Here is a 26,119-nt window from a genome sequence, read left to right as displayed (position 1 = left end):
TCAGTCCATGGTTGATGGGCACTGTTGCTTTTGGTTTGTAATGACACAGTACATCATGGTTGGAGCTTGTGGTGTGTGGCAGATAGAGAAGGCCTGTTCACCTCATAGCAGCCAAAAATCAAAGAAAGATGGGTAGAAGCCAGAATCCCAATATCCCCTTCAAGGGGCATGATCCCAACCACAACTTTCTTGCTCTAGGTCTCAACTCCTAAAAATTGGACCACCTCCTAAGAGCACCCCAGGCTGGGTTCCAAGTCTTCAACACACAGGCTTTTCAGGACCTTCAAGATCCAAACAGTAGCAGTTACTATTTACACACAATACCTTTTCCAATTTCACTTTACACCTATTTATAGCCTACTTCAAAACTAGCCTCTTGCAGATAAGCTACAGCTTAACATTTTTGTGATCTCTTTCTCATTCTGCTGATCTCTTTCTTTTAATTAGAGATTTAAATTCATTTACACTTAGAGTGATTACTGATAAGGAAAGTCTTACTCTGTTTTGTTATTTGTTTTCTATATATCTTACATCTTTTTTATTCCTTAATTCCTCTATTTTTGCCTTATTTTTTGTTTAAATGATTTTTCTCTTATATAATTTTGATTCCCTCATTTCCTTTTCATATATTTTAAACTATTTTCTTAATGGTTACCATGGAGATTTCAATTAAACATTTTCAATTTATAATGATCTAGTTTTAATTGACACAAACTTTAGTAGCACACAAAAATCTCTGCTCATATGTGGTTTTATCCTCTTTAGGTTATTATTCTCATTAATTACATCTTTAAACATTTTGTGCCCATTAACACAAATTCTAATAATTATTTTATACATTGTCCTTTTAAATAATCTGGGGAACAAAGAGTTATTACCAAAAATATAATGTCATTTACATCTACCTCTATATGATCTTTACCAGTGTTCTCCATTTCTTTATATGGTTTTTATACACTTTCTCAAGTCATTTCATGCCAACCAAAAGTACTCTCTCTAGGATTTATTATAGGAGCTAGGCAAGGTACTGCATGGCTATAATCCCAGCTACTCAGGAGGCTGATATAAGGCAATTGTGAGGTTCAAGGCAACATAACAAGACTCTATCTCAAAATATTATAGGGCAGTTCTACTAGTGGCAAACTTTCCCAACTTTTATCCAGGAATATAAGTTTCTTTCTCATTTTTGAAGGACAGTTTTGCTATAAAATTCTTAGTTGCTACTTTTTAAATGTCTTCCTTTCAAATTTAGGTGTTATCAATAGGGTAGTATTAAGAGGTGAGGCCTTCAGGAAATGATTAACCATATATGGGCTTCTCCCTCCTGAATGGGATTAGGAGCCCTTATAAAGGGACTTGAGTTGGTTCTTCTTGCCATTTTTCCTTACAAAATGTAAGGACACAGCAAGAAGACCCTCACCAGGTACTGGCACCATGATCATGGGTCTTCCCAGTCACCAGAACTGAGGTAATTTTCTGTCCTTCATAAATTACCAATCTTGGGTATTCTGTTATAACAGTACAAACTAGATAAGGCGTTGTTTGATTCTTTCTCCTTTCTGGCTTGCATGGTTTCTGAGGAGAACTTTACTGTTGACCTTTTTGAAAATTCCCTGTACATCACGAGGCACTTCTGTCTTGTGGCTTTTCAAATTCTCTTTTTATCTCTTCTGTCTTTTGGTATCTTGATTATATGTATCTTGGTGTAGATTTCTTTAGATTATCTAACTTGTTTTTTGTTCATTTGAACTTCTTGTATCTATGGTGTGTTAAGTTAGCTTTTTGTAGCTGTGACCAAAATACCTGATGAGGACAACTTAAAGAAGGGAAAGCATATTTTGGCTCAATTCAGAAATTTGGTCTATGGTGGTCCAGCTTCACTGCTCTGGGCCTTAGATGAGGCAGAACATCACGGCAAAAGGGCATGGAGGAGGCAAGCTGCTCACAGACATTCAGAGCAGAGAGAGAAGGAGAAGAAGGTAAAGAGTAGAATTCTTCAAGGGCATGCCACACCCCCAGTGACCCACCTTCCCCAGCAACACCCCACCTACCTACAATGATCACCCAGTTGATCTATTCAGCTAGGATGGGTTGATTAGGTTATAGCTTTCATGATCCCATAATTTCAGCTCGGAACATTTCTGCATTAAAACAGAAGCTTTTGGGGGACATTTTCACATCCAAACCATAGCATGTAGATTCACATCTTTCTTAAAATTTTTCGAAGTTTTTGGGCCATTATTTCTTTAAACATTCTTTCAGTGCCTTCCTCTACTTTTGGTACACTTAATAATATACTAAAGGCACCTTAGGTTATATTCACTTTTTTCATTTTTTTTCCTATTTCCCAGAATGGATATTTTCAATTGACCTATATTCAGTTTCACTGGTTCTTTCCTCTGCCTTCTCAAATATGCTTCAGAACCCTTCTAATGAATACCTTTTTTCTTTCTGGTAGTGCTGGGGACAGAACCCAAGACCTCACACATGCTAGGCAAGTTCCTACTACTGAGCTGCACCCAGCCCTAAGGAATTTTTCATTTCTGTTATCTTAATTTTATATTTTACTCCATTTTATTTCCACCTCTTCATTCATATTCTCTGTTTAATAAAACATCCTTCTTGTTTTCTTTAGTTATTTCTTTTTTATCATTTTATTATTGATGCATTATAGTTTTACATAATGGTGAGATTTGTTGTTACATATACACACATACACACAATATAACAATATGATTTGGCCAATATCATTCCCAAGTATTTCCCCTTTCTCTCTCTTCCTCCTTCCCCCTTTTGTCCATGGAGCATACTTAAGACTATTGATTTATATAAGTCCAATATTTTGTTTTCTTAGGAAAATCAAAGAGTTGCTGTTTTATTTTTCCTGTAAATGCCATACTTTCCTTTGATATCTTCTGATTTTTAAAAAACTGCACATTTTTAATAGTATGTTCATTTGTTAATATGCATATTATGAATACTGAATGTATGCTCTTTGAAACAAAATTTTCCTCCACCCACAATTTGCTGTTGCTGTTTGTTTTGGGGTAGTAGATGGTTGGTGACTTTTTTGCGGGCAGTACTAGGGACTGAACTCAGGGACACTCAACCACTGAGCCACATCCCCAGCTCTATTTTGTATTTTATTTAAAGACAGGGTCTCACTGAGTTGCTTAGGGCCTTGCTAAGTCACTGAAGCTGGTTTTGAACTTGTGATCCTCCTGCCTCAGCCTCCCAAGCTCCTGGGATTACAGGCATGCGCCACCTGGTGGTTGGTAACTTTTTAAAACGTATTTTTTGGCAATCATGATCATTGAAGTGTTTGTTCTCTTAGCTTAGTGTTCAGCTGCTGATGTGACAGAGATTTCCTTAATTACCTAGACACAAAAGCAAAACAAAAATATTCCCCTTGATCTTTGGAGAATGTATCTGGGTTCAGGCATTGCTTCAATTCTTAGCCAGGGGTTGGGATTGTGGCTCAGTGGTAGAGCGTTTGCCTAGCATGTGTGAGGCACTGGGTTTAATTCTCAGCACTGAATATAAATAAATAAAATAAAGAACTATTGACAACTTAAAAAAAAAATCCTTAGGCCATTTTCAACTCTGACTTAGCCTTCACTTCCTGCTTAAACAGAGCCTAATGATCGACCAGAAGTGGAATTTCAGGGTCTTTTCAGATAATTTCTGAGCATGTATATAGCTCTGGGCATGAGGGGAGCATTTTGGATTCCCTGCTATATGTGGGTGCTTCACAGATTCTCCCATGTATCTCCTTTTGCAGTCTCTTCTAAGCTTCTTATCTGTCTGCCGCTTGCTTTGTCTGTTGTTCCTTTCTCCAGGCAACAGCAAATAATCAATACCTTTAAATATTTTCTACCATCACCCTGGGAAACAACTCCAGCCCTGACAGAGTTCTGAGGAGGTACGGATAAAACAAAGACAAGTCTCTCTAAGCCATTCCTCAAAGAGCAGACTGATAAAGCAAAATGCACAATCAAAGTTCTTTTGAGAATGAGGTCTGCATAGCCTTCGCTAACAGCAACAAGCTTCAAGAGGAAACTGGGCAATGCTGAGCAGGAAAGTAGAGAATTGTAAGTGGATAAACAAAATGCCAGAACCCCCTCTTGCCAAAATTTAAAAGCTTTATCCTTCATTAAGCATTTCCTACAGTTGTTCTGTTTTTGATTAAACTCCAGAGTTCAAAAAAAGTTGATTCTGTTCTTACCAGCTTGTTACTTTGTTAGAAAGATTGCTGGAGTTCCCTTATTCTACAATTCTCAATGACATCCTTCCTCAGCAAAGTTTTGTAGTTTTCAGAGTATTAAGTTTCACACTTCTTCTGTTAAATTCACTTCTAAGATTTTTCCATTATTTTGATGCTATTATAAAAGAAGTTGGTTTCTCAATTTCATTTTCTGTTTTTTCATTGCTTTTATGTAGAAATGCAATTGATTTTTGCATATTGGTATTATATTCTATAAACTTACCTTTTTTTACTAAAATAATAGTTTTTTTGTAAATTCCTTTAGATTCTTTCTCAGATCACATCATTTATAAATACAGATTTATAAAATTTCTTCTTTTACAATCTAAATGCCTTTTATATATTTTTCAAGTCTAAATTGTCCTGGAATAAACCTTTAATAAAATGTTGGATAGAAGTGACAGAAACAGACAACTTTGTCTTGTCCCTGATTTTAGAAAGTATTTAGTCTTTCACTACTAAATATGTTAGCTATGGCTTTTTTGTAAATGTTCTTTGTCTAATTTTCCTTTATTCTTAGTCTGTTAGAACACTTCATGTTCAACAAAACTGAATTTTGTCAAATGCTTATTTTGTGTCTATTGAGATGACCGTGTGATTTTTGTTCTTATTTTATTGACGTGATATAATACAATAATTGATTTACAAATGTAAAGCCAACCCTGTATTACTGAGATAAGTCTGACTTGGTTATGATATATCATTCTTTAAATATGCTGTTGGATTCAGTTTGCTATTTTTTGAGGATGTTTGTGTTCATACTCATAAGAAATATTGGCCAATAATTTCTTTTTCTTGTGTCTTTTTTGTTATCAGGACATTACTGGTCCTCTATTTTTTGGAAGAGTTTGGTTTTTTTTTTCTCTTTTCTTTAATTTTTATTGTTGGTTGTTCAAAACATTACATAGATCTTGACAAATCATATTTCACACTTTGATTCAAGTGGGTTATGAACTCCCATTTTTACCCCGGATACAGATTGCAGCATCATATCAGTTACACATCCACTGATTTACATATTGCTATACTAGTGTCTGTTGTATTCTGCTGCCTTTCCTATCCTCTATTATCCCCCATCCCCTCCCCCTCCCATCTTCTCTCTCTACCCCATCTACTGTAATTCATTTCTCCCTCCCTTGTTTTTTTTTTCCCCTTTCCCCTCACTTCCTCTTGTATGTAATTTTGTATAACCATGAGGGTCTCCTTCCATTTCCATGCAATTTCCCTTCTCTTTCCTTTTCCCTCCCACCTCTCACCCCTGTTTAATGTTAATCTTCTTCTCATGCTCTTCCTCCCAACTCTGTTCTTAGTTACTCTCCTTATATCAAAGAAAACATTTGGCATTTGTTTTTTAGGGATTGGCTAGCTTCACTTAGCATAATCTGCTCTAATGCCATCCATTTCCCTGCAAATTCTATGATTTTGTCATTTTGTAATGCAGAGTAATACTCCATTGTGTATAAATGCCACATTTTTTTTATCCATTCGCCTATTGAAGGGCATCTAGGTTGGTTCCACAGTCTTGCTATTGTGAATTGTGCTGCTATGAACATCGATGTAGTAGTGTCCCTGTAGCATGCTCTTTTTAGGTCTTTAGGGAATAGACCGAGAAGGGGAATAGCTGGGTCAAATGGTGGTTCCATTCCCAGCTTTCCAAGAAATCTCCATACTGCTTTCCAAATTGGCTGCACCAATTTGCAGTCCCACCAGCAATGTACAAGTGTACCCTTTTCCCCACATCCTCGCCAGCACTTGTTGTTGTTTGACTTCATAATGGCTGCCAATCTTACTGGAGTGAGATGGTATCTTAGGGTGGTTTTGATTTGCATTTCTCTGACTGCTAGAGATGGTGAGCATTTTTTCATGTACTTATTGATTGATTGTATGTCCTCCTCTGAGAAGTGTCTGTTCAGATCCTTGGCCCATTTGTTGATTGGGTTATTCGTTTTCTTATTGTTTAAAGAGTTTGAATTTAAAGAACATCTCCTATAGAGAGCATATAATTGGGTCTTGATTTTTTTTAATCCAAGACAACAATATCTACCTTTAACCCATTCATATTTAATGATATTATTGATATAGTTAGATTTAATTTTGTGTGTGTGTGTGTGTATGTGTGTGTGGTGCTGGGACCTTGTACATGCCTATGCTCAACCACAGAGCCATATTCCCTCCCAGCCCTTATAGTTAGGTCCATATCTGCCATTTTAAATTTTTTGTTTTCTACTTATCTCATGGTTTCTGTTTAGTCTTCTATTGGTTACTTAATGCTTTATTTTGCTTTAAATGAATACTTACTAGTATAGCATTTTAGTTCCTTTAACAAATTTTTCACAATTATTTTTAGTTATTTTCTTAGTAGTTGCTCTATGATTTGTCATATCTATCTAAACTTAGCAGAATCTATTTTGAACCTATATTAATAATTCCAGTAAAATATAGAAATGTTGCTTCTATATAGCTCTATGTTTCCTTCTCCACTTTATGTGCTCTTATTGATACAAAACCATATCAATATATGTTACAAATCCAATAATATATTGAAATAAACTGAGAAAAGATAAAGAAGTATATGTTTATAGAGTATGCTCATTAATATTCTTATTTACCATTTCTAGTTCTCTTCATTTATTTCTGTGGTTTCAAATTATTCTCTGGCATGTTCTTACTCCAAAACAACTTTGATTCTACTCATTATTTTGCACTGTTATTCTCGACTAAATAACATTTCCATATGTTACAGAATCCCTTCCCCCAAACAATAATTACATGTTGTTTTATGTAATTACTTTTAAAATCAATTAAATTCAGAGAAAATATAGATATACAATTTGTTTCTCTAATTACATGATTACTTTTACTGGTATTCTTTGTTTTCTTGTTTGGATTCCAGTTACTATTAGCCATCACTTAGCTTCAGCCTAAAGAACTTCCTTTAATATTTCTTTTGCAATGCAAATTTAATAGCAATAGATTATCTCCATTTTTGATGAACTAAGAATGTCTTTATTTTTCCTTCATTTTTGAAAGGTAGCTTCAGTGAATATAAGTTTTTTGGTAGAAAGGTCTTTCCCACACTTTGAAATATGAATTGTGACCTCCACTGTAGTGAGTTGTTAATTTTATTGGGGTTACTTTGTGTATGATGATTTTGTGTGTGTGTGTGTGTGTGTCACTAGAGATTGAACCCAGGGGTGTACTATTGCCATGCTACATCCCAAGCACTTTTTAATATTACTTTTTTTAGAAAAGGTCTTGCTATGTTTTTGAGGCTGACTTCAAAATTTCAATTCTCCTGCCTCAGTCTCTTCAGAAACTATGATTCCAGGTCTGTACCTCTGGACCCAGCTGGAAATGATTTATTTTTCTCTTGCTGCTTTTAAGATTTCCTTTGTCTTTGTCTTCTAGCATTTCACTATGATATGTTTAGGTATAATCTCTTTTCATTTAACTACTTAGAGTTCAGTAAGCTTCTTGAATATGTAGGCTGTTTGGAAAGTTTTCAGCCTTTTTTTCTTCAAATAGTTTTTATGCTTCTTTCTCTCAGGTATTCCTATTATGTATAATTTATTGTGTTTAATAGTGGCTCCATTCTGAAGTGGTGGTTCTGAGGCTCTGCTAATTTTTCTTCAGTCTTTTTTCTCTCTGTTCTTCAGATTGCATAAAATCTATCAGTCTACTTTCAAATTTAATTCTACCAGTTGAATTCTACCCTTAATCTCTCTATTGGATTTTTCACTTTGGCTACTTTTCAGATCAACTACAGAATTTCTATTTGCTTCTTCTTTACAATTTCTGTATCCTTGTAAATATTCTCTATTTGCTGAAACATCATCATCATCATCATTTCCTTTGTCTTTTAGCATGATTTCCTTTAGCTATTTGAACATGTTTATAATGGCCTTGAAATCTTTATCAAATCCAATACTGAAACCACTCAAAAGCAGTTCCTGTTGCCCTCCACACACACTTTAAATGGGTCACATTTTCTAGTTTCTTTGTATGTCTTATATTTTTTTTATTGAAAACTGTATCTTTTTTGCCAAGTGGGGTGGTTCAGGAAGCTGAAACAGGAGATAACAAGTTTGAGATCATCCTGGGTAACTTAGACACTATCTCAAAAACAGGAAAAAAAGAAAAGTATGTGGGGGGGGGTGATGTAGCTCAGAGGTATAGCACCATTGGATTCAATCCCAAGTTCAAAAAAAAAAAAAAAGAAAAAAACTACAAATTTTGGGTAATATATTGTGACAACTCTGAATAATAAGTCCCACTCCCTTCTCTGGAGGGCTTGATTCATTAGTTTCCTATCTCTAATGGAGCCACTGCCCTTCATTTCCTGATGTTCAATATCTTGAAAACCATATCTTCATATATTTTGTGTAGTTTTTGTATTGTTTCAGAGAGAGGTGTATCCAATTCATATTTCTGCATTTCAACTGGAACAGAGGTCTTATTTAATGATTTGACATATTGATTTTGTTTCTTTCTGGTTTTCAGTTATCTCAAATTCTTGGGCTACTAAGATCTACAAATAATTAATCCTTTTACAATATTCTGACAATTTTCCCCCTTTGAAAGCTCCAAATGACCTGAATGATGCAAATGTTCTGCTAAAGCAGTGTCCAGTTAATTGCCAGCCCAGATCTAATTTCTCAACTTAGACATTTCTATATCAAGTGGATAGGGTGATTTTAGATTCTATATGTGTGAAAGACACCTTGGGGTTTTGACTTCTAGTGGAAATCACATAGAACCCTGGGTAAAAACAAGTTTCTAGGGGCTGGGATTGTGGCTCAGTGACTTGAGTGCCTGCCTTGTACATGTGAGGCCCTGGGTTCGATCCTCAGCACCACATTAAAAAAAAAAAAAAAAGAAAAGAAAAATAAAAACAATGCCCTCCTTTGCTATTCCCCCTTTCAAGACTTAAACCTTTCTTTAAAAAAAAAAAAGTTTCTCTTTGTACTTTATCTGAGTCAACAATAAAAATATTCTATTTTTTTTTTTTTAATCAAGGTTGAAAAGCCCTTCTAGGGTTCTGGCTTATGAAGACGTTTAGTACTTAACCCTGCCTTGAACAGATTCAATAATGCACCTCTTCTTACTCAAGTAGTAAAATCCAAGTTTAGAAAAACTTAGGTAAATTATGAATTTGAAAACATCTCCAGGACTACTATAAAGAGTTTTTAGCTTATTGGTCACTTTGGCTCATGGAGACTTCTTTTCCTTTCGATGGGTTCACCTAGGCATTAAATTGCTCATATTTAAATTCAATGTTAAGTAAAACAGAAGGAATTGCATGGAAAATTTATCATATTTGGGGACCATAAATTTCCTTCTCCCACAAAAATTCAGGTAAAAATTTATATATGTATGTGTATGTCCATTATTACAGGGAGAGTCTAAGATTGCAATCAAATTCTTAGATGAGTCTATGACCTAAACAAAGGTTAAAGATAATTGTTTTTCACCTTGTGTTCCTTTTGCCTAAAATTTTACAATTAGGGTGCTATCTATTCCTACAAATTCAGGAGTTCTTTGACCCATCTTCTCTATCACATATACATATCTGAGTATATTTTCTATGTTTCAAGTTAACAGCTCCCCATTTGTCTTTTGTATCTTTCAATATCTCTAATTTCAATAGGTTTGTAACACTTTTTTTTACTCAATAATCAATAGAATCAGAATTCTACATGTCTCTCTTGAATATGAAAATAAAAATGAACTGCAAGGGCTGGGACTGTGGCTCAGTGGTACAGCGCTTGCCTCACACGTGTGGGGCCCTGGGTTTGATCCTCAGCACCTCATGAAAGTAAATAAAAAGGTATTGTGTCCATTTACAACTAAAAATATATTTTAAAATGTGCTACAAGAGGAGGAAAAAGGAGGGGTAGAGAGAAAAGAAGAACTATTCTACAGAATCAAATTAGTATACAGAAAAAGAGGGTTCAAAAGGCACAGAATGAAGATGGTTAAGATTTAAAGGCATAATGATATTAGCCCTCAGAGAGGGATCAGCACGTCTGAGTGTTCATCTGTTTTACAAAATAACTCCTTGATTATACCACCTAACCTACTTGATTTTTATTCTAGATACACAGGGGGGAAATAGCCAGTTCAGCAAAAATATTAAAATAATATATAAAATACACATATACACCCCAAAATGTTTATATCTACTTCTCAAATATCCATTATAATTATGGTATTCAAATAGTTGAATAATTCCACACATAAATAGATTAAGGAAGAATTTTTCTTTGTAGAAGACTTCATTGTCAATTCAGAAAAAAAGAAAACAGAGAGAATCAATTTTGTCATTTACTCATACTACATTTTACCGAAATATACTAGGTGAGGCAAGCATAAATAATTAGATTATCCATTTCCTGGTGAAAATTATCGTCAGACACAGATGAAAGTCAGAAAAGTACTTTAAAAGTATTTTAAGTAATAATTTATAAGACTTGCCTTCTGTTTTGGAAAGCTATTTGACATCTGATCAATTTATTTATTGGATAAACGGAGTATTAAACCCAAGTCACATGAATGTTGTGAGAATCACACATAAAGATGTCTGTCTCCCAAAACATAGAAAAAGGAAGAAAAATACAGTGAACAAAAAACAATAGCAGCTAGAGTAAGACTGTAGGACTTTCTGATTCATTTTCTACTTTCCTGTGAATAAACTGTCCAAGACTTTCCTGTATTAGAAAATGAATTATGTAACAAATAAAATTTCTGAAACTTTAGTTATGGCCCCTCAAGGTTCTAATTGAGGCCAAGTATCCCCAAATCTACTCATTTATTAAATTCCATTATGTTCCTAATACTTTTCTTTTTTCTAGGAAACATTTAAAACAGTTTCTCTTCTTCTCCCATTTAATTTGTTGTTGTTGGTGGTGGTGCTATTTTGTTTTGTAGTTATGGAGATCAAACCTCAGAGATACAACCCACCCGCAACCCTCCTGTAGGAAACATTTCATAAAATTCTCCAAAAGTCCTATAAAAATCCCAGATCCTGGCAGACAGCAAGGAGAAAAGATTATCAATCCCTGACTTTAGTAATCTCTTGATATTTGATCCCTTGAACTAAAATACTCCTGTAAGTTTCTAAAAGATAAAAAGAGTATATACGAGGGGGGAAAAAAAGCAAACTTCAGATAGCAAAATCTCCTTTCTCCTATTCTAATCCCCTTTAGTTCCACTTTCTTCCAGTTCTGACCTAAGTATTTGAAAGCAAGAAATCCTATTATGAATTGAAGCAATATAATATATCCTCAAAAGCTGTTTCTTTTGAGAAGTGAGTATACCCAAGTGGTGAGTAGCTTTGCTTTCTAATAACAATATATGATTAATGTTAAATGTCTAACACTCCAATGTCAACAAAATCTATCTCTGACCAGCCATGGTGGCACATACCTATAATCCCAGCAGCTGGGGAAGCTGAGGCAGGCAGATCACAAGTTCTAAGCCAGCCTCAGTAACTTCACAAGATCCTAAGCAACTTAGTGAGACCCTTTCTCAAAATAAAAATAAAAAGGACTAAGGATGTGGCGTAGTGGTTAAGCACCCCCTGGGTTCAATACCTGATTAAAAAAAGAAAATCTCTATCCATATAACAGCAATTAAAAAACAGAGGTTGTTACCAGTCTATCAGGATTCTTTTAAGGGCATTAAATTCTATCACTCCAAAAATGAAAAGTTATAAATTTGTTTCCTCTAGACATTTCCCTATGAAAATCAATTCCTTCATTGTTAAATTACATGGGAAATTTTCTGGTTTGATAAAAAGGCACTGAGAAGAAAAGTAACTTTGACCTACTCATTTAAAATTTCTTAGATGGAAAGCTTTCCTCTTTACCTTGCTATTCAAAATGTGGTTCACAAACCAGCAGAACTGGCATCATTTGGGAACTTATTAGAAATGCAGAATATCACTGAGTGCAGTGGCACATGCTCATAGTTCTAGCTACTTTGGAGACTGAGGTTTATAGGTTCAAGGTCAGCTTCAGTAACTTAATGAGACCCTGTTTCAAACTCACTTTTAAAAATAAAAAGGGCTGGAGATATAGCTCAATGATAGAGTTCCTGGGTTCAATCCCCAATGCCACAATAATAATTAAATAATTAAATAAATAAATAAATACCGACTATCAAGCATACTATACTCCAGCAGGATACTACTACATCCCAGATCTAATAAATCAGGATAAGCATTTTAAGAAGATGCCCATAATTTACGCACACATTAAAATTTAAAAAGCATACAGTAAGGAGATCTTAAGGTCCTTACAGTTGTTTCCTATGAAAAAAATCATCTGACAATATTGAAGCCTATATTTTCATGTGGAAAAACCTGGACAGGGCTGAGTAAGAGCTATTTTGTTAGGCAAGCCATGCACTCTTTCTAGCTCCCCCAAGCCTCACCTGCAATCCCCATCCATTTGTGAAAATTGCTTGGTTCCTATTCAGTCTCTAAACTGAGGAAGTCCCCTTTTTAATAAAAAAAGATATGCCTTCAGAAGTAAAATTCATTAGCTACATTTTTAAGTGAAAGGAAAAAAAAAAAAACTGTTCATTTACCTTGATGGGAAGTAGTGAGGTCCAGGTAGGAAGTAAGGGTGATGGAAAGAGAATCGTGGAGGTGTCCCAAACAGTGTGGCTGGATGGCCAAGGGGAGGAGGCTGGTAGACATGTGAGTGTGGAAGGGGAGAAGCCTGGGGGATTGGAGCACTTCTGGGACAAGTGGAAACGCTGGAATACTCCTTGGGAGGTTGGATGGTTGAGGTTGCAAATCTGGCATGGGCTGTACTTGCACTAGTTGGAATCCTGCTGGTGCTCTCCAGAGAGACAGGAGTAGGTCTCTTCACAGAGCGATTGGCTCCAGAAGGTAGCCGATTAGTGTCAGTTTGGGAAGGCCCAGCAAAGCGTTGAGGAGGGAGTGCTGGGCGAAGTGGCAGACTTGGAGCCTGGACGGCTACCTGGGCAGTACTGGAGACGCTGGGCTGGAAAAGTGTGATGGGGCTTGGGCGCTGGACTGCAGGTGTGGGCAGTTGGATGGCAGGTGGGGCTTCACCTTTAGAAATAAAAAGAGCATAGGTCAAGCATTAATTTGATCATGGCATGTTTTTCCTTTTCCAGTAAAATTTAATGAACTGTTAAGAGGCCTTCATAATTACCTTACCTAACAGCATTATCATACCAAACCGCTGTATTTCATTTATAGCATTTTGAACAAACTGAAAGACACCATGATTTCTTTATTCATATTTCCAAAAAAAAATCTATTTCCCAAACAAACTCAAAGTCCCAAAAAAAGAGAGACTTTTTCTGTTTTGTTCATTACTGCACTCTGAGGCAGAGTTCTGCAAGGCACAGATTAAGCCCCCAACAAATTGTTTTGGATGAATAAATAAATTGATAAAACTACTTATTCATAAGTTGAAAGCAGGAATATATACAAATGCTGGTAGGCATATATAATTTTTTCTAACAAATAATATAACTACTGACAATAACTACCTGAAAGGTCATCTTGGAAAGGGAACAGGACAGTTGAACAGTAGGAAAAGCTAGACTTTGATTTGGTATTATGTGAATTTTATAAATTGAAATATATTAATTTTATTTTTAATATTAATAGAGTTTCAGAGTAGTAGTATGGGTAATTTTTCTTTTATATACTTCTGTATATTAAACTAAATTATAAATGACAATTTTGTTGGAAAAAAGTTAAGTGATAAACAACATTGTTTCACTCCATTGCATTCAACATGAATCCATAAGGAAATTTCCCAACAAACGTAAACTTAGCAAAGATCAACCATTTGTGACATATATTAAAGGAAATGCTATTTAGAGCAGGGCACAATGGGGATTATGGCAGAATTTTTAAAGTCAGGTAAATCAATTTTGTGTTTTATCTTTCTGTTCCTGAAGACAGGATGCTGACTGAGTTGCCCTTTTATCCAAATGACATACCTATCCTTAATGTAACTAAATATTCCTAATTAAATACTGACAGAAGTCATAGCAATAGAGTAATACACAGTATATTCCAATGCAGCTAGCTGTCTGCACTGGAAATTAAAAAAAAAGTGCAGTTCAAGAACAGACTGAAGTTAGGAATGTCTCTGTCAAGGCCAAAAAATTATAGATCAGTCTTTCAACGATATCCAGATAACACCACCCCTTCTTTATTTCAGTTAATGCAGATAATTCCTCTCCACATCCTGGAAATAGGGAATGAAGGGACACATGCATCTGTTTCAAGATGGTATCTGACCCAGTGAAGTAACAATAAAGTATGAATGAAGCTATCCTGATGCTCAGTTGATGAGGTAGCATGGATTAGTCCTCTCACCTGTGAGGCACAGGCTTTCGTCAGGCCTTTCCTGGTTTATCAAGCACAATTTCTTTCCTAATCCCCATTGTGCCCTGCTATAAATACCATTCCTCAAAACCTTGCAAATCTATAACTATCACAAAATAGTGTAAATATTTTTATGTCCACCACCCCTACCACAATCACCAAGCTGGGCACTTGAGAGTGTATCCCCAGAATCTGGTTAATAAAAAATAAAGAAAGATTGGAGTGGATAAAAGAAGAAACTAACAAATCAGCCTAAAGATAAAAACCTCCTCTAAAGTCAGGCTCTAACTTTCAAAATCTCTCAAGATTTTATAAATTGCATTATTTTTGTGCTCAAAACATTTACCAAAAATCTACCTCTGGTGCAGATTTCTTTTTCCTATAACCAGTACAAAAAGCTCTTAGTTTTCAGTAAAGAAGTATGGTCTTTCTAAGCAAACAAAAAGTAAATTATAAGAGCTGTACAGAACGATTAATAAAGTTTCAGTCACTGAGGAAGGGAGGGTTGTGTCTTTTACCAAATGTTCTTTTCTACCAAATGTATTTCTATAAAAGAAGAGGTGAAAATGAGGCATGGCACTATAATTATGCATTCATTCGATTCAAGTATTCATTAAGCAACTAAAATGTTCCAGGCACTTTTTGCTCTATGGTCATAAATTAGGTAGATAAGGAGTTATATGAAAGCATAGCATCATGTCAAAATTCAAGCCACATGAGTTCATGCATGCCTTTAATCCAAGAGACGTGGGAGGCTGAGACAGAAGGACTGCAAATTCAAGGTCAGCCTCAGGAACTTAGTGAGGCCCTAAGCAACTTAGCCTGACCCTGTCTCAAAATAAAAAAATAAAAAGAGCTGGGATGTGACTCAGTGGTTAATTACCCCTGGGTTCAATCATTGATATTCCACCCGCCAAAACCAAGGATGTTAAATAGGAGGTTAAAGTCTGCAACATACAGTCACCACTGTTAAAACTGTCAATGAACAAGGAAGGTTTGTGAAAAAGACAGACCTCTAACCTATCAAACAACTATATATGGTAGAAACTAGCCAGTCAGAAACTAGTCAGTGCCTTGTTTACTCTTCTTCTAGGTTATATTTGCCAGCCTCCCTTGCAGTTAAGAGTGCCATGTAGATAAGGGCTACCTGGTAGAATGTAAACAGAAGCTATGTCCATCTCTTCTAGGACTGGCCCATGAAAGACTCTCACACATGACCATCCATGTTCTTTTCCCTTCTGCAGGTCCAGGCACAACAGTACAGAGGCCTTAGATGCCATATATTAAAAGATGGCAGAACCACAAATCAGGATTAGCTTGTCTATAAATTACCTTTTGGAAGAGAGCCACTTACCAACCAAAAATACCCATTTTGGACTTTACATGCGTAAAAAAAATAAGCTTTGTGTTTAAACTGTCTTAAGAGCAAAAAAACTACTGCACATGTTCAATGAAAGAAAGGTACAATTTTTTGCTGTATGATTGGGATGAACAGTGAAGCAACAGAGTCATGGCAGAAACTGACACAAACCAATTTTTTTCTATAAGAGGTAATAATAAGAAGAGAACATGTATGGCATGTAGCTGGGGACAGACAGATGGGAAATGGAGAAATGAGAATAGTTAGACAATGCTAAGAAAAGTAGAGCTTAGGAAAAGACAAAGGTAATAAGGAGCAAAAGAAGACTTTGCAGATGGCACACACCTGTAATCCCAGTGACTCAGGAGGCTGAGACAGGAGGATTACAAATTCAAAGCCAGCCTCAGTAATTTAACAAGGCCCTAAACAACTCAGGGAGACCCTGTCTCTAAATAAAATATATAAAAGGGCTAGAGCTGTGACTTAGTGGTTAAATCTCCCTGGGCTCAATCCCTGAAACCAAAAAAAAAAAAAAAAAAAAGAAGACTTTGCATTGAACCAAGTGATTCCTCCTTCCCACTTTTCAAGAGAACTTACAAGAATTACATCACTTTTCAAGGAATTTTTTCGATACATTTGAGTTTCTTATGGACATAAAACTTTTCTGGAATGGATCTTAAGGCCTTGACAAGGACAAGTAGACCATCTTTTAAAAAAATGATATCTGAATTATAACAATTATATCAGAATATAATTATATGATAATATAATCCTAACAGCATCAGAATCATGAAAATGTATTTTCTTTTGTTCTGTTTTGTTTAAGCAAGAAATAGGTAAACTAAAAATTCCATGCATTTACTATGAAAATATTAAATATTAGAAGTAGTAAACTTCTAAATTAAAAACTCAGAGAAAACATATGAAAAATTTAGAGAAAACATTTTCTGAAGAGGAAAATGTCAACTAAGATTTAGTACAGGGGCTGGGGATGTGGCTCAAGCAGTAGCACGTTCCCCTGGCATGTGTGCGGCCTGGGTTCGATCCTCAGCACCACATACAAACAAAGATGTTGTGTCTGCCGAAATCTAAAAAATAATATTAAAAACTCTCTCTCTCTCTCTCTCTCTTAAAAAAAAAAAAAAAGATTTAGTACAGAAAACCAATTTCAGGCTTGACAAATGAAATGCAGAAGACACAATGATATAATAAGAAAATTCATACACATGCAAAGTGACATTTAAAAAGAAAATAAAATACCATTTCTACAGAAGTTCTAAATCCTTTAACTACATTTGAATACTAATACTAATATAAAATAAAGATGCTGGCATAACTAGCAAAGACATTTGATAAAATACACCCACAGAGAATTCTGGACTATCATGCTATAAGCACTTTCAGTTATTAAAAACAGGAAAAGATCTTGGAATATAGCATTAAATGTGAGAGGCAGAGAAAATAATGTGTTGGATTTAAAAATAATACCAGACAAGAAAGTTACTATAAATTGTATCAAAGACATAGTAAAATTAGTTTAATTTGTATCTATCTTTTCCACAACTACCTTATGAACACTTTGATTCCACAGAAACTATAAAATAATCTTTATATTTTGTTCACAACACAGATATACAATAGTTATTTAATAAATATAAGGCAGCAGAAAGGACAGATAGGCAGGCAAACAAATATGGTTTTAGAATTTATTCAGAAAAATCTGAGATAGCAAAATTCACCAAAATAGGGAGAATATCAAATTACACTTCCAATCTTCAAATAGATTGAAGAGCCAAAAGGGATAAAAATATGCTAGGAAGACCTGCACAAATTATTGCTTATTAGAACAGGGTTAGTAGAATACACAATAAAATGTAATAAGCTTGATTAGGTGTCAATAATAGAGAAAGATACTAAAAAGCCAATGAATTCAGTATGTTAAATATTGTGCAGTAGTAATCATAGCATTTCTAAATTCAAATTCCTCAGTAATAAGAAAAAAAAAAATCCACCCTGGGATTATTTCCTTTTGGAACCCAAATGTTCAATAAGGTGAGAAGACTGATAAGGATAACTAAAACGAAAGGTTAAAGAAAGTTGAGGGTTATTTTATATGATAAATGCTAACAACACAGAAGGAAAAAATATGTACTCCCAGATCAACAGCTGCTATGACTAACTGTCCAAAATCAAATTGATCCCATTAAAAGCTTGTCCTAATGTGCAAAACAAATAAATTCAAATATTGTAAGTTATATGCAAATAAAAATTAGCACTAAGGAAAGCTTAAGTAACCAGGTCTGAGAGATCTCAAAGTCAATATGAATTGACTTTCTAAATATTTTAACAGAAAGAAGAAAATCAATGGAATCATTTAGTCATTATAATACAAAAGACGAGAGAGACTCAATAAACTCCTTCCTACTGAAGACCTTACAAAGATTTCTAAATCCTAATTAACTTTGACAGCAGCTAGGTTAAGAATATTAGGTTAACTACAGTAAGATGGCAAGTTCACAAAATGTTTTAATCCAAGAGAACAGAATGAATAAAAATAATCTTAGGTAGTATTCATCTAAGAATTATAGTGAAATTCAAAGGCAAAACTGATAAAATATTAGATAAAGTGAATACAAATGGCCTCTTCCAAGAGCATTTTTGGAAAGTCAACAAAACTTCTGGCTATTGAAAATGCTGACCTTGAGTACTCTAGCTTGGTAAGTCTATTTTCTATACCTGAAACCTGATCAAATCAATACACTATCAAGTTAGAATACAAAACTTGCTAGAAAAAAAAATAGAATATAAATTTTTTTAAGAGAAAAGTCACACTACTCTGACATCTCTCTTCCATGGAAATAAAACAAATGTGCTTAAAAAATGAAATTTCCATGACTTTATATTTAGAATATAAAAGTAGTTGAAAGAAACAACAAAAGAGGAAGGTATAAAAATTATCATCTGTAGATGATGAGAAAGTAAAACTGATTCCTCAAAAGATCTGTGCTATAATTTGTTATTAACAGTTTTATAAATTATTTAGAATATGAAATATTACAGTGAAATTTGCAAGTTATACTAACTCCTCTAAGTAATATAACATGCTGATGAGAACAGCCTTCAGATAACATATTTAAAATCTGTATGATTAGACAGCATAGTAGCATATAAATATTTATTATTAAGATAGGTATCTGGGAAAATAATTCTCAAACTATGTTTATAAAATAAAATTATCTAATTGTTATTTGAGATCCAAGAATGGAATATTTACTGATATTAGTTCCCACCATAAAAAAGGCTATTGTTAAAAATAAATCATTACCTTGTCTTTGGTTATTATTGTGTATGATTATAAATTTCTTCCTATAATTCTGTCTACAATACTTATATATAACATCACAGATGAAAGAACCTGGGCAACATTAGAAGAAAACCTTCCAGTTTTCTCATAACTTTGTATGGAATAAAATTAATATAGTATATTATTAATTTCTACTGCTTCAAATAAGAACATTGATAAAAATGTTTTTTAGAAAGCATACAGTATTTAAGGAGGCTGAGGCAGGAGGATCTTTAGTTCAAAGCCAGCCTCAGCAATGGCGAGATGACTGAGCAACTCAGTGAGACTCTGTCTCTAAATAAAATACAAATTAGGGCTAGGGATGTGGCTCAGGAGTTGAGTGACACTGAGTTCAATCCCTGATACCCACCACCTCAACAAAAAAAAAGAAAGAAAGAAAGCAAAAAGATAGTATTTAACAGTGGATGCAGCAGATCTAAATGAAGTCTTAGGAACAAAATGGAGAAACATGTATTATGAAAATAGAAATCACAAATAACATAGCATGCTGGGCATAGTGGCAAGTTCCTACAGTCCCAGCTATATAAGAAGCTGAGGCAGGAAGATTGCAAGTCCTCAAAAATAAAAAATAAAGGGCTGGAAGTGAAATAAGCCAGACTCAGAAAGTCAATGATCATATGTTCTCACATGTGGAAACTGGAGAGAAAAAAAGGGAAAATAAGAGGGAAGATGCCATGAAAATATAAAGGAGACTAGTAGACAAAGGGGACCAAAAGGAGGGAGGAGAAAAGGGTAAACAGAGTTACTTCTGGGAATGAAACTGACCAAATCATTTTAAGTGCATGTAACTTAACAAAAAATCCCACTATTACATATAATTATAATGCACCAATAAAATAAATAGATAAATATCTGGGACAGTTGTAGATTGCCCAAGTTCAATCCCCAATATCACAAAAAGAAAAAAAAAACATGAAAACAAAGAAAATAAAGACAGACATAAATAAGCCTATTTTAAAATACAAGATTAAAGGCAATACTACCAAACGGTAAAGGGTAAGAGTGCCTGACTAAGCTGGGAGGGGGAAAAGGTTACAAGATTAACTTTCTGAATCTTTTTCTTGAGTCTAGGCATCTTGGATATGGCTTTATTGCTACTGATTGCTAAAATGATACAGTAAAAGAAACATTGAAAATGCTTAAAATGCTAATAAGTTAATTTCCAAGATACCTATACCTCTCAAAGGGGTAGATTTGTCATCAGGAAGACTTTAACAAGTGATAGCAAACAGTCAATGGATAAAGCTCTTCCTAAGAGCTTTTTTATATGGTTATTTTACATGGTTAAAATAAGTTCAGGAAGAACAAACCAATGATGGATAGCCTAACAACAAGTTATTAAGATACAAGGTTCTCAATTTTGAGCTCCTACAATCAGTAGACAGACATGTTATAAAGAACTGATAATAGAGCCAGGCACCATGGTACACACCTGTAATCTCAACTACTCAGGAGTCTGAGGCAGGAGGATCAAAAGTTCAAGATCAGCCTCAGCAACTTAGTGAGACCCTGTCTCAAAATAAATAAAAAGGACTGGTGATGTAGCTCAGTTGTTGAGTACCCCTGTGTTCAATCCCCAATACCACAAATAAATAAAGTAACTGATAATAGAGAATAAATTTAGAGAGAAAGAATACAATAACCCAAACAAATATTTTATAGAAAATGAATAACTTCCACTGCATTTCTAGGGCATCAAGAGAATGGTCTTTAACAGATCAGTGTTATTACTAAGTTCCAGAACAGGATGCCTCATACCCCATTAGTGAGACTTTCTTTTATGCTAAGAGTGAGAAGACACTCCTACTTCCTACTAAATTACGTCGCCAGTCGTTTCCTGCATTATCTGACTAATCTAAGGGCTCATCCTGACTTGCTTAAAAGGTGAGGTTTTACACATTTGCTACTCTGGCAAACCAAGTATTTCGTGGTCTACTGAAATTTTTCCTTCTCCTATTTAATGTTCTTTTTTTGATTCCCCTCCATTAATATTGTTTTTCTAAATTCTAAGCCTAATATCTACACCTCTCAGAAACAACATTTCAACTTGAGCTAAAATTTTCATGCAGCTATTTAAAAAATAGTAATCTACAATAAAACCAACTCACCAACTGGATGAGTGATGGTGTTCTGTAGGCTGGGAATTACCACAGAGTAGGTAGGTGAGCGATAAGGATAAATTGTTGTAGGATTTGTAGAGATAATATTCTGTGTGGTACCAGAAAATACATTGGAAACACTTAGAGGGAAGCGTTTTCGCTTCCCTGGACGAGGCTGATAAACCCAACCTATAGAAGAAGATAGACTTTTTAATATAAAAGTACAGACTAATTAGCGTTTAAATAATTCTTTTTTGTTAAATTAGAAATGTAATATAATTCAAAGTTTTTAAAAGCATATTTTCCATTTCTATAATAAAATTTCTGTGAATGACTCCTCCATTGTGCAAGTTAACATATATAGGCATATAGCTTCTAACTAGTTGTCACTTTTGTAACCCATAGCTGAAAGTCAAATGTCTTATATACAGTGACACACTGAATTGTAGCAGAATCTACCTCAAAGCCATTGAGTTTAAATCCAAAAGCCATTCCTCTCCTATTTTTATTTTTCCTAAAGCAATGTCTCCCCATAAGACTTTATTCATTTCCTCCTGTTTCCTCCCTTTCCATAAGATAAAATTGTCTACAATAGACATTAATAACTAGTCACTATTTTTATGCTTAAAAGGAGTCACTCTTCTATACCTAGCAATTTCCAAAACCATAAATAACTCAATTTCCTTTCAAAGTCAGAAGAGTAACATTAGGGCAATTGTAGCTAATGCATAACCAGAAAAATCACTGATTCTCTGTAGTTACTACCTCTGATCTTCCCTCCTAAGACGCCTTGCTCATATTTCGAGGGAAAAAAACTAATTCTTTTGAATCCTGTGTAGTTATGTTAGCCATATACTGTGTAATTACCTAAGCTTAATCTCAACATCATTGTTGCTGGGAAAGAATCAGATTCATTTAATTATAACATGAAGGGAATAAGTGTATCAATCAAAAGACAGGATGATGTTCTAATAACCATATAATATGGTATTAGTCCTTGCTTTTTCATTATCTTTTAAGTACATACTGTACATTTCTGTTGCCATGATTTTAATATATCCAGTATACCCCAGAAATGTAGATATTTATTGCCATTAAATTTATGCCATTATCTATATATGTTTCTGTCTAGGTTTAATCAAAACTACAGTAAAACTGTATGTCCCCTGGTTTGCATTAGTTGGTAAATATGAGACCACTCAGATATCCCCCCACTTATTTCCATTTAAGAAAACTTATGCTTTGTATATCAATCATTACTATAACAATGGTCACTATTCCCTTTCTTGCACATTATCAGATTAGGAAAAAATTACACATTTTTGTCCTTCCATCTCAACCTAATTTAATTTGTATCTAAATAAATTTAAAATAAGTTAGAAAGAGACTTTGTTTATTTCATTTGATTACCAGGAAATTCCTCTCTGTGCTTTTCTTTAATCTTTTGTGCTTCATCATAATAAGGTTTCTTTTGTTCTTCACTAAGTTTGTTCCACTCTAACCCGAGCTGCACACTGATTTCTGCATTGTTGGCCGCTGGGTTAGCTTTGGCTAGTGCTGGCCGGTGGATCCTTGCCCAAACCATAAATGCATTCATGGGTCGCTTCACGTGACCATTTCTGTCCTTACTGAAGGGAGTATCTGGTATTCCTACATGACAAAAATTAAGAGACTAAATTAATGTGACACACATACAACCATAAAGTGAAGTGTACCTTCATCTATACTTATTTTTTAAGTATCCAAAGAAATTATACACTTCAATACAGCCAAAGAATCACTAATATTCCAGAATTCCTTATAATCCCTGAACTCAGCATTCAAAACTATAGCTTAGAAGGACTCTTTTGATGAAATAATAATGTTGAAGACACAGTAAATTGCTGGTTTATTATTCCTTTGAGCTTTATTAAAACCTCTAACAATAATTAACATTTATTTACCACTAAAAAACACTCCATCATTAGAGGAGAAAAACTATGACTTATTCAGGACTATAAGTCTACCATTAAGTATATGTTATCTATATGTGTAAAGGAACTAATTTACATGGTGCTATAATGTCCTTTGAAGCAAAAATACTTATAATACTATATTAATTGTATTTCACTGTGATGATGAAGCTCCTGTCCAACTAAACTATGTTCTACAAGATAAACAGGAAAAAATAAATAAAAGTGAATTTCAAGAGTCACAGCTTGTTCAAATAAAGAAAATTGGCTAGCTTCACATTTCTATGCAGTTCATAAAAATACTGTCTGTAAACTTCCTATATTTTTCTCTTTATTGTAGGATTACTTGATTTATAAAATTATTAAAGTAAAGGATAGAAATGTAGTGTAAAGATAACTATTCTATTATTTCTTTTAGACAATGAAAGCAAAGTCAAAACTAGGGAAGATAAAAACAAGCAAATAAGCTGGGTAGGTGAAATCAATAAAGTAAAAACAAACAATAAACATAAAAGTGTTTAGAAAATACAATAAAAATAGAAAGTGTCCTAAAAGTTTTTAGACTAGTTACATTTAATCATTTATTGTTTTCTCCTAGAAAAACGTTTATTGTTCATTTTTGAAGAAGATAACCTCCATAATGGGTATAAACACCATTGTTTCTTCTATTTCTTAATACTTAGTATTGACCTACTATAATAGGATATATTTAATGTTGATTTTTTGTAGCATATAAACTGAAGGCTTTGCCACTGTCTAGCAAGAATATTTCTATTTTTTGTGTACAAAAATTAGCTAAATCTTATTGTTTACTGGTCCTTAAAACATTCTTTAAAACTATGTGGGACTCTTGAACGTGTTAAGTGTATTTTACTGGTATACGTACAAGTCAATCAGAAGTGATACCTGTGCAGACTAAGAATCAGTTCCATGATTTTATTTTTCTACTTTAGGCTTCTGAACTGCTGACATGTCTGCTATGGGGCAACATAGGCGAAGTTTGAAAACCAGATTCCCCTGCCGTCTAATACCTGCGTCTGAGGGAAGCACGGTGAGCGGGACATCTTTGGTTTCAATTTTTACAGAAGGCTCCAATAAGGATTGCATTTTAATAGGCACTGGTGTCAGGGGAACTTTGGTCAACCTTATCAGCTCAGAAGGTGGAGGTCCCTGAAATTGGATCCGGGCCCCCGGGGGGACAGTGTGGAGAGTCAAAGGGATCCTGAGGTCTTGCTGGTGCGGCCCAAAAGCACTAGACGGCTGGGCTAGGATGACCTCCTTGCTGCCATGGCCCAAGCCATTGGAGGCCGGCTCCGCGCCGAGCCTGCAGTCCTCCGAGAGTCTCTCGGGCTCCTCAGTTTTGATGACTCCTTCTCCGACAGCCGTCAGGCTTTTGCCTTCCCTGCCTTTTGCTGCATCCCTCATGACCTCCTCGGCCTCCAGCTTGCCCTTCTTCTTGTCTCCTCTGCGGCTGTCGAGGGCCGGCCCGGGGCCTTCCACTTTGGCCGCTCTGCAAGCTCTAGGGCCCGCCTCGACCGCCCTCCGAGGGCCAGTCGACGGGTCCAAGGCGGGTCCCAGCTCCTGCTTCTCCGCCTTGACCTGCAGCGCCCGCGGCAGCACCGGACGCAGCTCGGGCCTGCAGGGGGCGCCCTCGGACGCCGGAGGAGGCGGCAACAGCAGCAGCTCGGACCTCAGCTGCAGCAGCCGCGCCTGCGCGGGCGAGACGGCGGCGCCTTTGTCCTGGGCCTGAGGCAGTAGTGGCCCGGGCGGTAGCAATAACACCTGTTCCGGCTTCACCTGAAGTAGCCGCTGTGCGGTGGACTGGACGCCCGACGGCGGGGCCTCTCCGCACGACGAGGCCACCGTCGCAATGGCGGCCCCGCACAGGGCCGGCGACGGAGGAGGCTCGGCGGCCGCCGCCCTAAAGGCAGTGCCCTCGACCGGCAGCGGGGGCGGAGCGGGGCGCAACCGGCGAGGTGGGGTCGCCCGTGGCAGTTGGCGCGGCTGAGGCGGCGGCTCCGGCCTGGCTCTCTCCATAGGGGGGAGGGGGGCGCCCCGGCCTGGCCCGGCCGGGATTGTGAGCTCAGCCGTTTGTTGGCGACCTTCCCCCTCCCCCTTTCGGTTAAGACCCTTCCAAGGTCTTTGCTACCCAGAACCCTACGCGGTTCAAAATGCAGCCTCCGTTTCAGCCTCGTCCAATCGGAAGCGTCCCGCCGCCCCCGGCACACCAATCGCAGGCACGTTCCTCGGCTCCTCCAGCCTTTAGCTCTTGCCTCGTGCAGAAGCCTCGAATCACCCGAGATAGCCGGAGCAGCAGCACGTGTTCCCCATTTTCCCCCTCTGACTCTCCCTCTCTTCCGCAGTTCTCTTCCGGCCGTTGTCCTTAGTTACCCCTCCCCCGCCCGGAGCACCGACAATGGCGTTGCCCTGGAGACGGAGCTGTTCCAAGCTACTGACCTCCAGGGATAAAGCCGTGAGCCTCCTACGTGGGCTGGGAACCAGGCCTTGTGCCAGCGCTTTGCGAGGACGACCGTGAACATCGACGGGACGTCGGGATCGTCATCGAGGAGGTGTGGGGGGAATTTCCAACTTCTCAGTAACCCTATTTGTTGAAAGCTTGGGGATGACATTCAATTTACTGTGGTTATTGTGTTATGAAACTTTCAATTGCCAGGTCTTTTGGGCCCTATTTCCCGAATACA

General features: G+C 36.1%; 1 protein-coding gene across 2 annotated transcripts in view; it reads right to left on the bottom strand.

Moving 5' to 3' along the window:
- The window catches only part of Sox30 (SRY-box transcription factor 30), a 38,648-nt gene extending 13,155 nt beyond the window's left edge, over positions 1-25,493 (bottom strand). Inside the window, exons 1-4 of one of the 2 annotated variants that reach the window (XM_027938695.3) lie at positions 24,449-25,493; positions 22,876-23,115; positions 21,475-21,654; positions 12,854-13,346 (exon numbers count right to left, since the gene is read on the bottom strand). In XM_027938695.3, the coding sequence (XP_027794496.1) occupies positions 12,854-13,346; positions 21,475-21,654; positions 22,876-23,115; positions 24,449-25,454 (1,919 nt within the window). In that variant the 5' untranslated portion in view covers positions 25,455-25,493. The remainder of the gene's footprint in view (positions 1-12,853; positions 13,347-21,474; positions 21,655-22,875; positions 23,116-24,448) is intronic. The other variant, XM_027938696.2, reaches the window with a different exon arrangement.
- Between the last annotated feature and the right edge of the window lie 626 nt (positions 25,494-26,119).

This window comes from Marmota flaviventris, chromosome 5 (assembly GCF_047511675.1).
Source record: "Marmota flaviventris isolate mMarFla1 chromosome 5, mMarFla1.hap1, whole genome shotgun sequence".
Classification (NCBI taxonomy): Eukaryota; Metazoa; Chordata; class Mammalia; order Rodentia; family Sciuridae; genus Marmota; species Marmota flaviventris.
The sequence above is the reverse complement of the archived record's forward strand: the minus strand, read 5'-3'. Positions and strand labels throughout refer to the sequence as shown.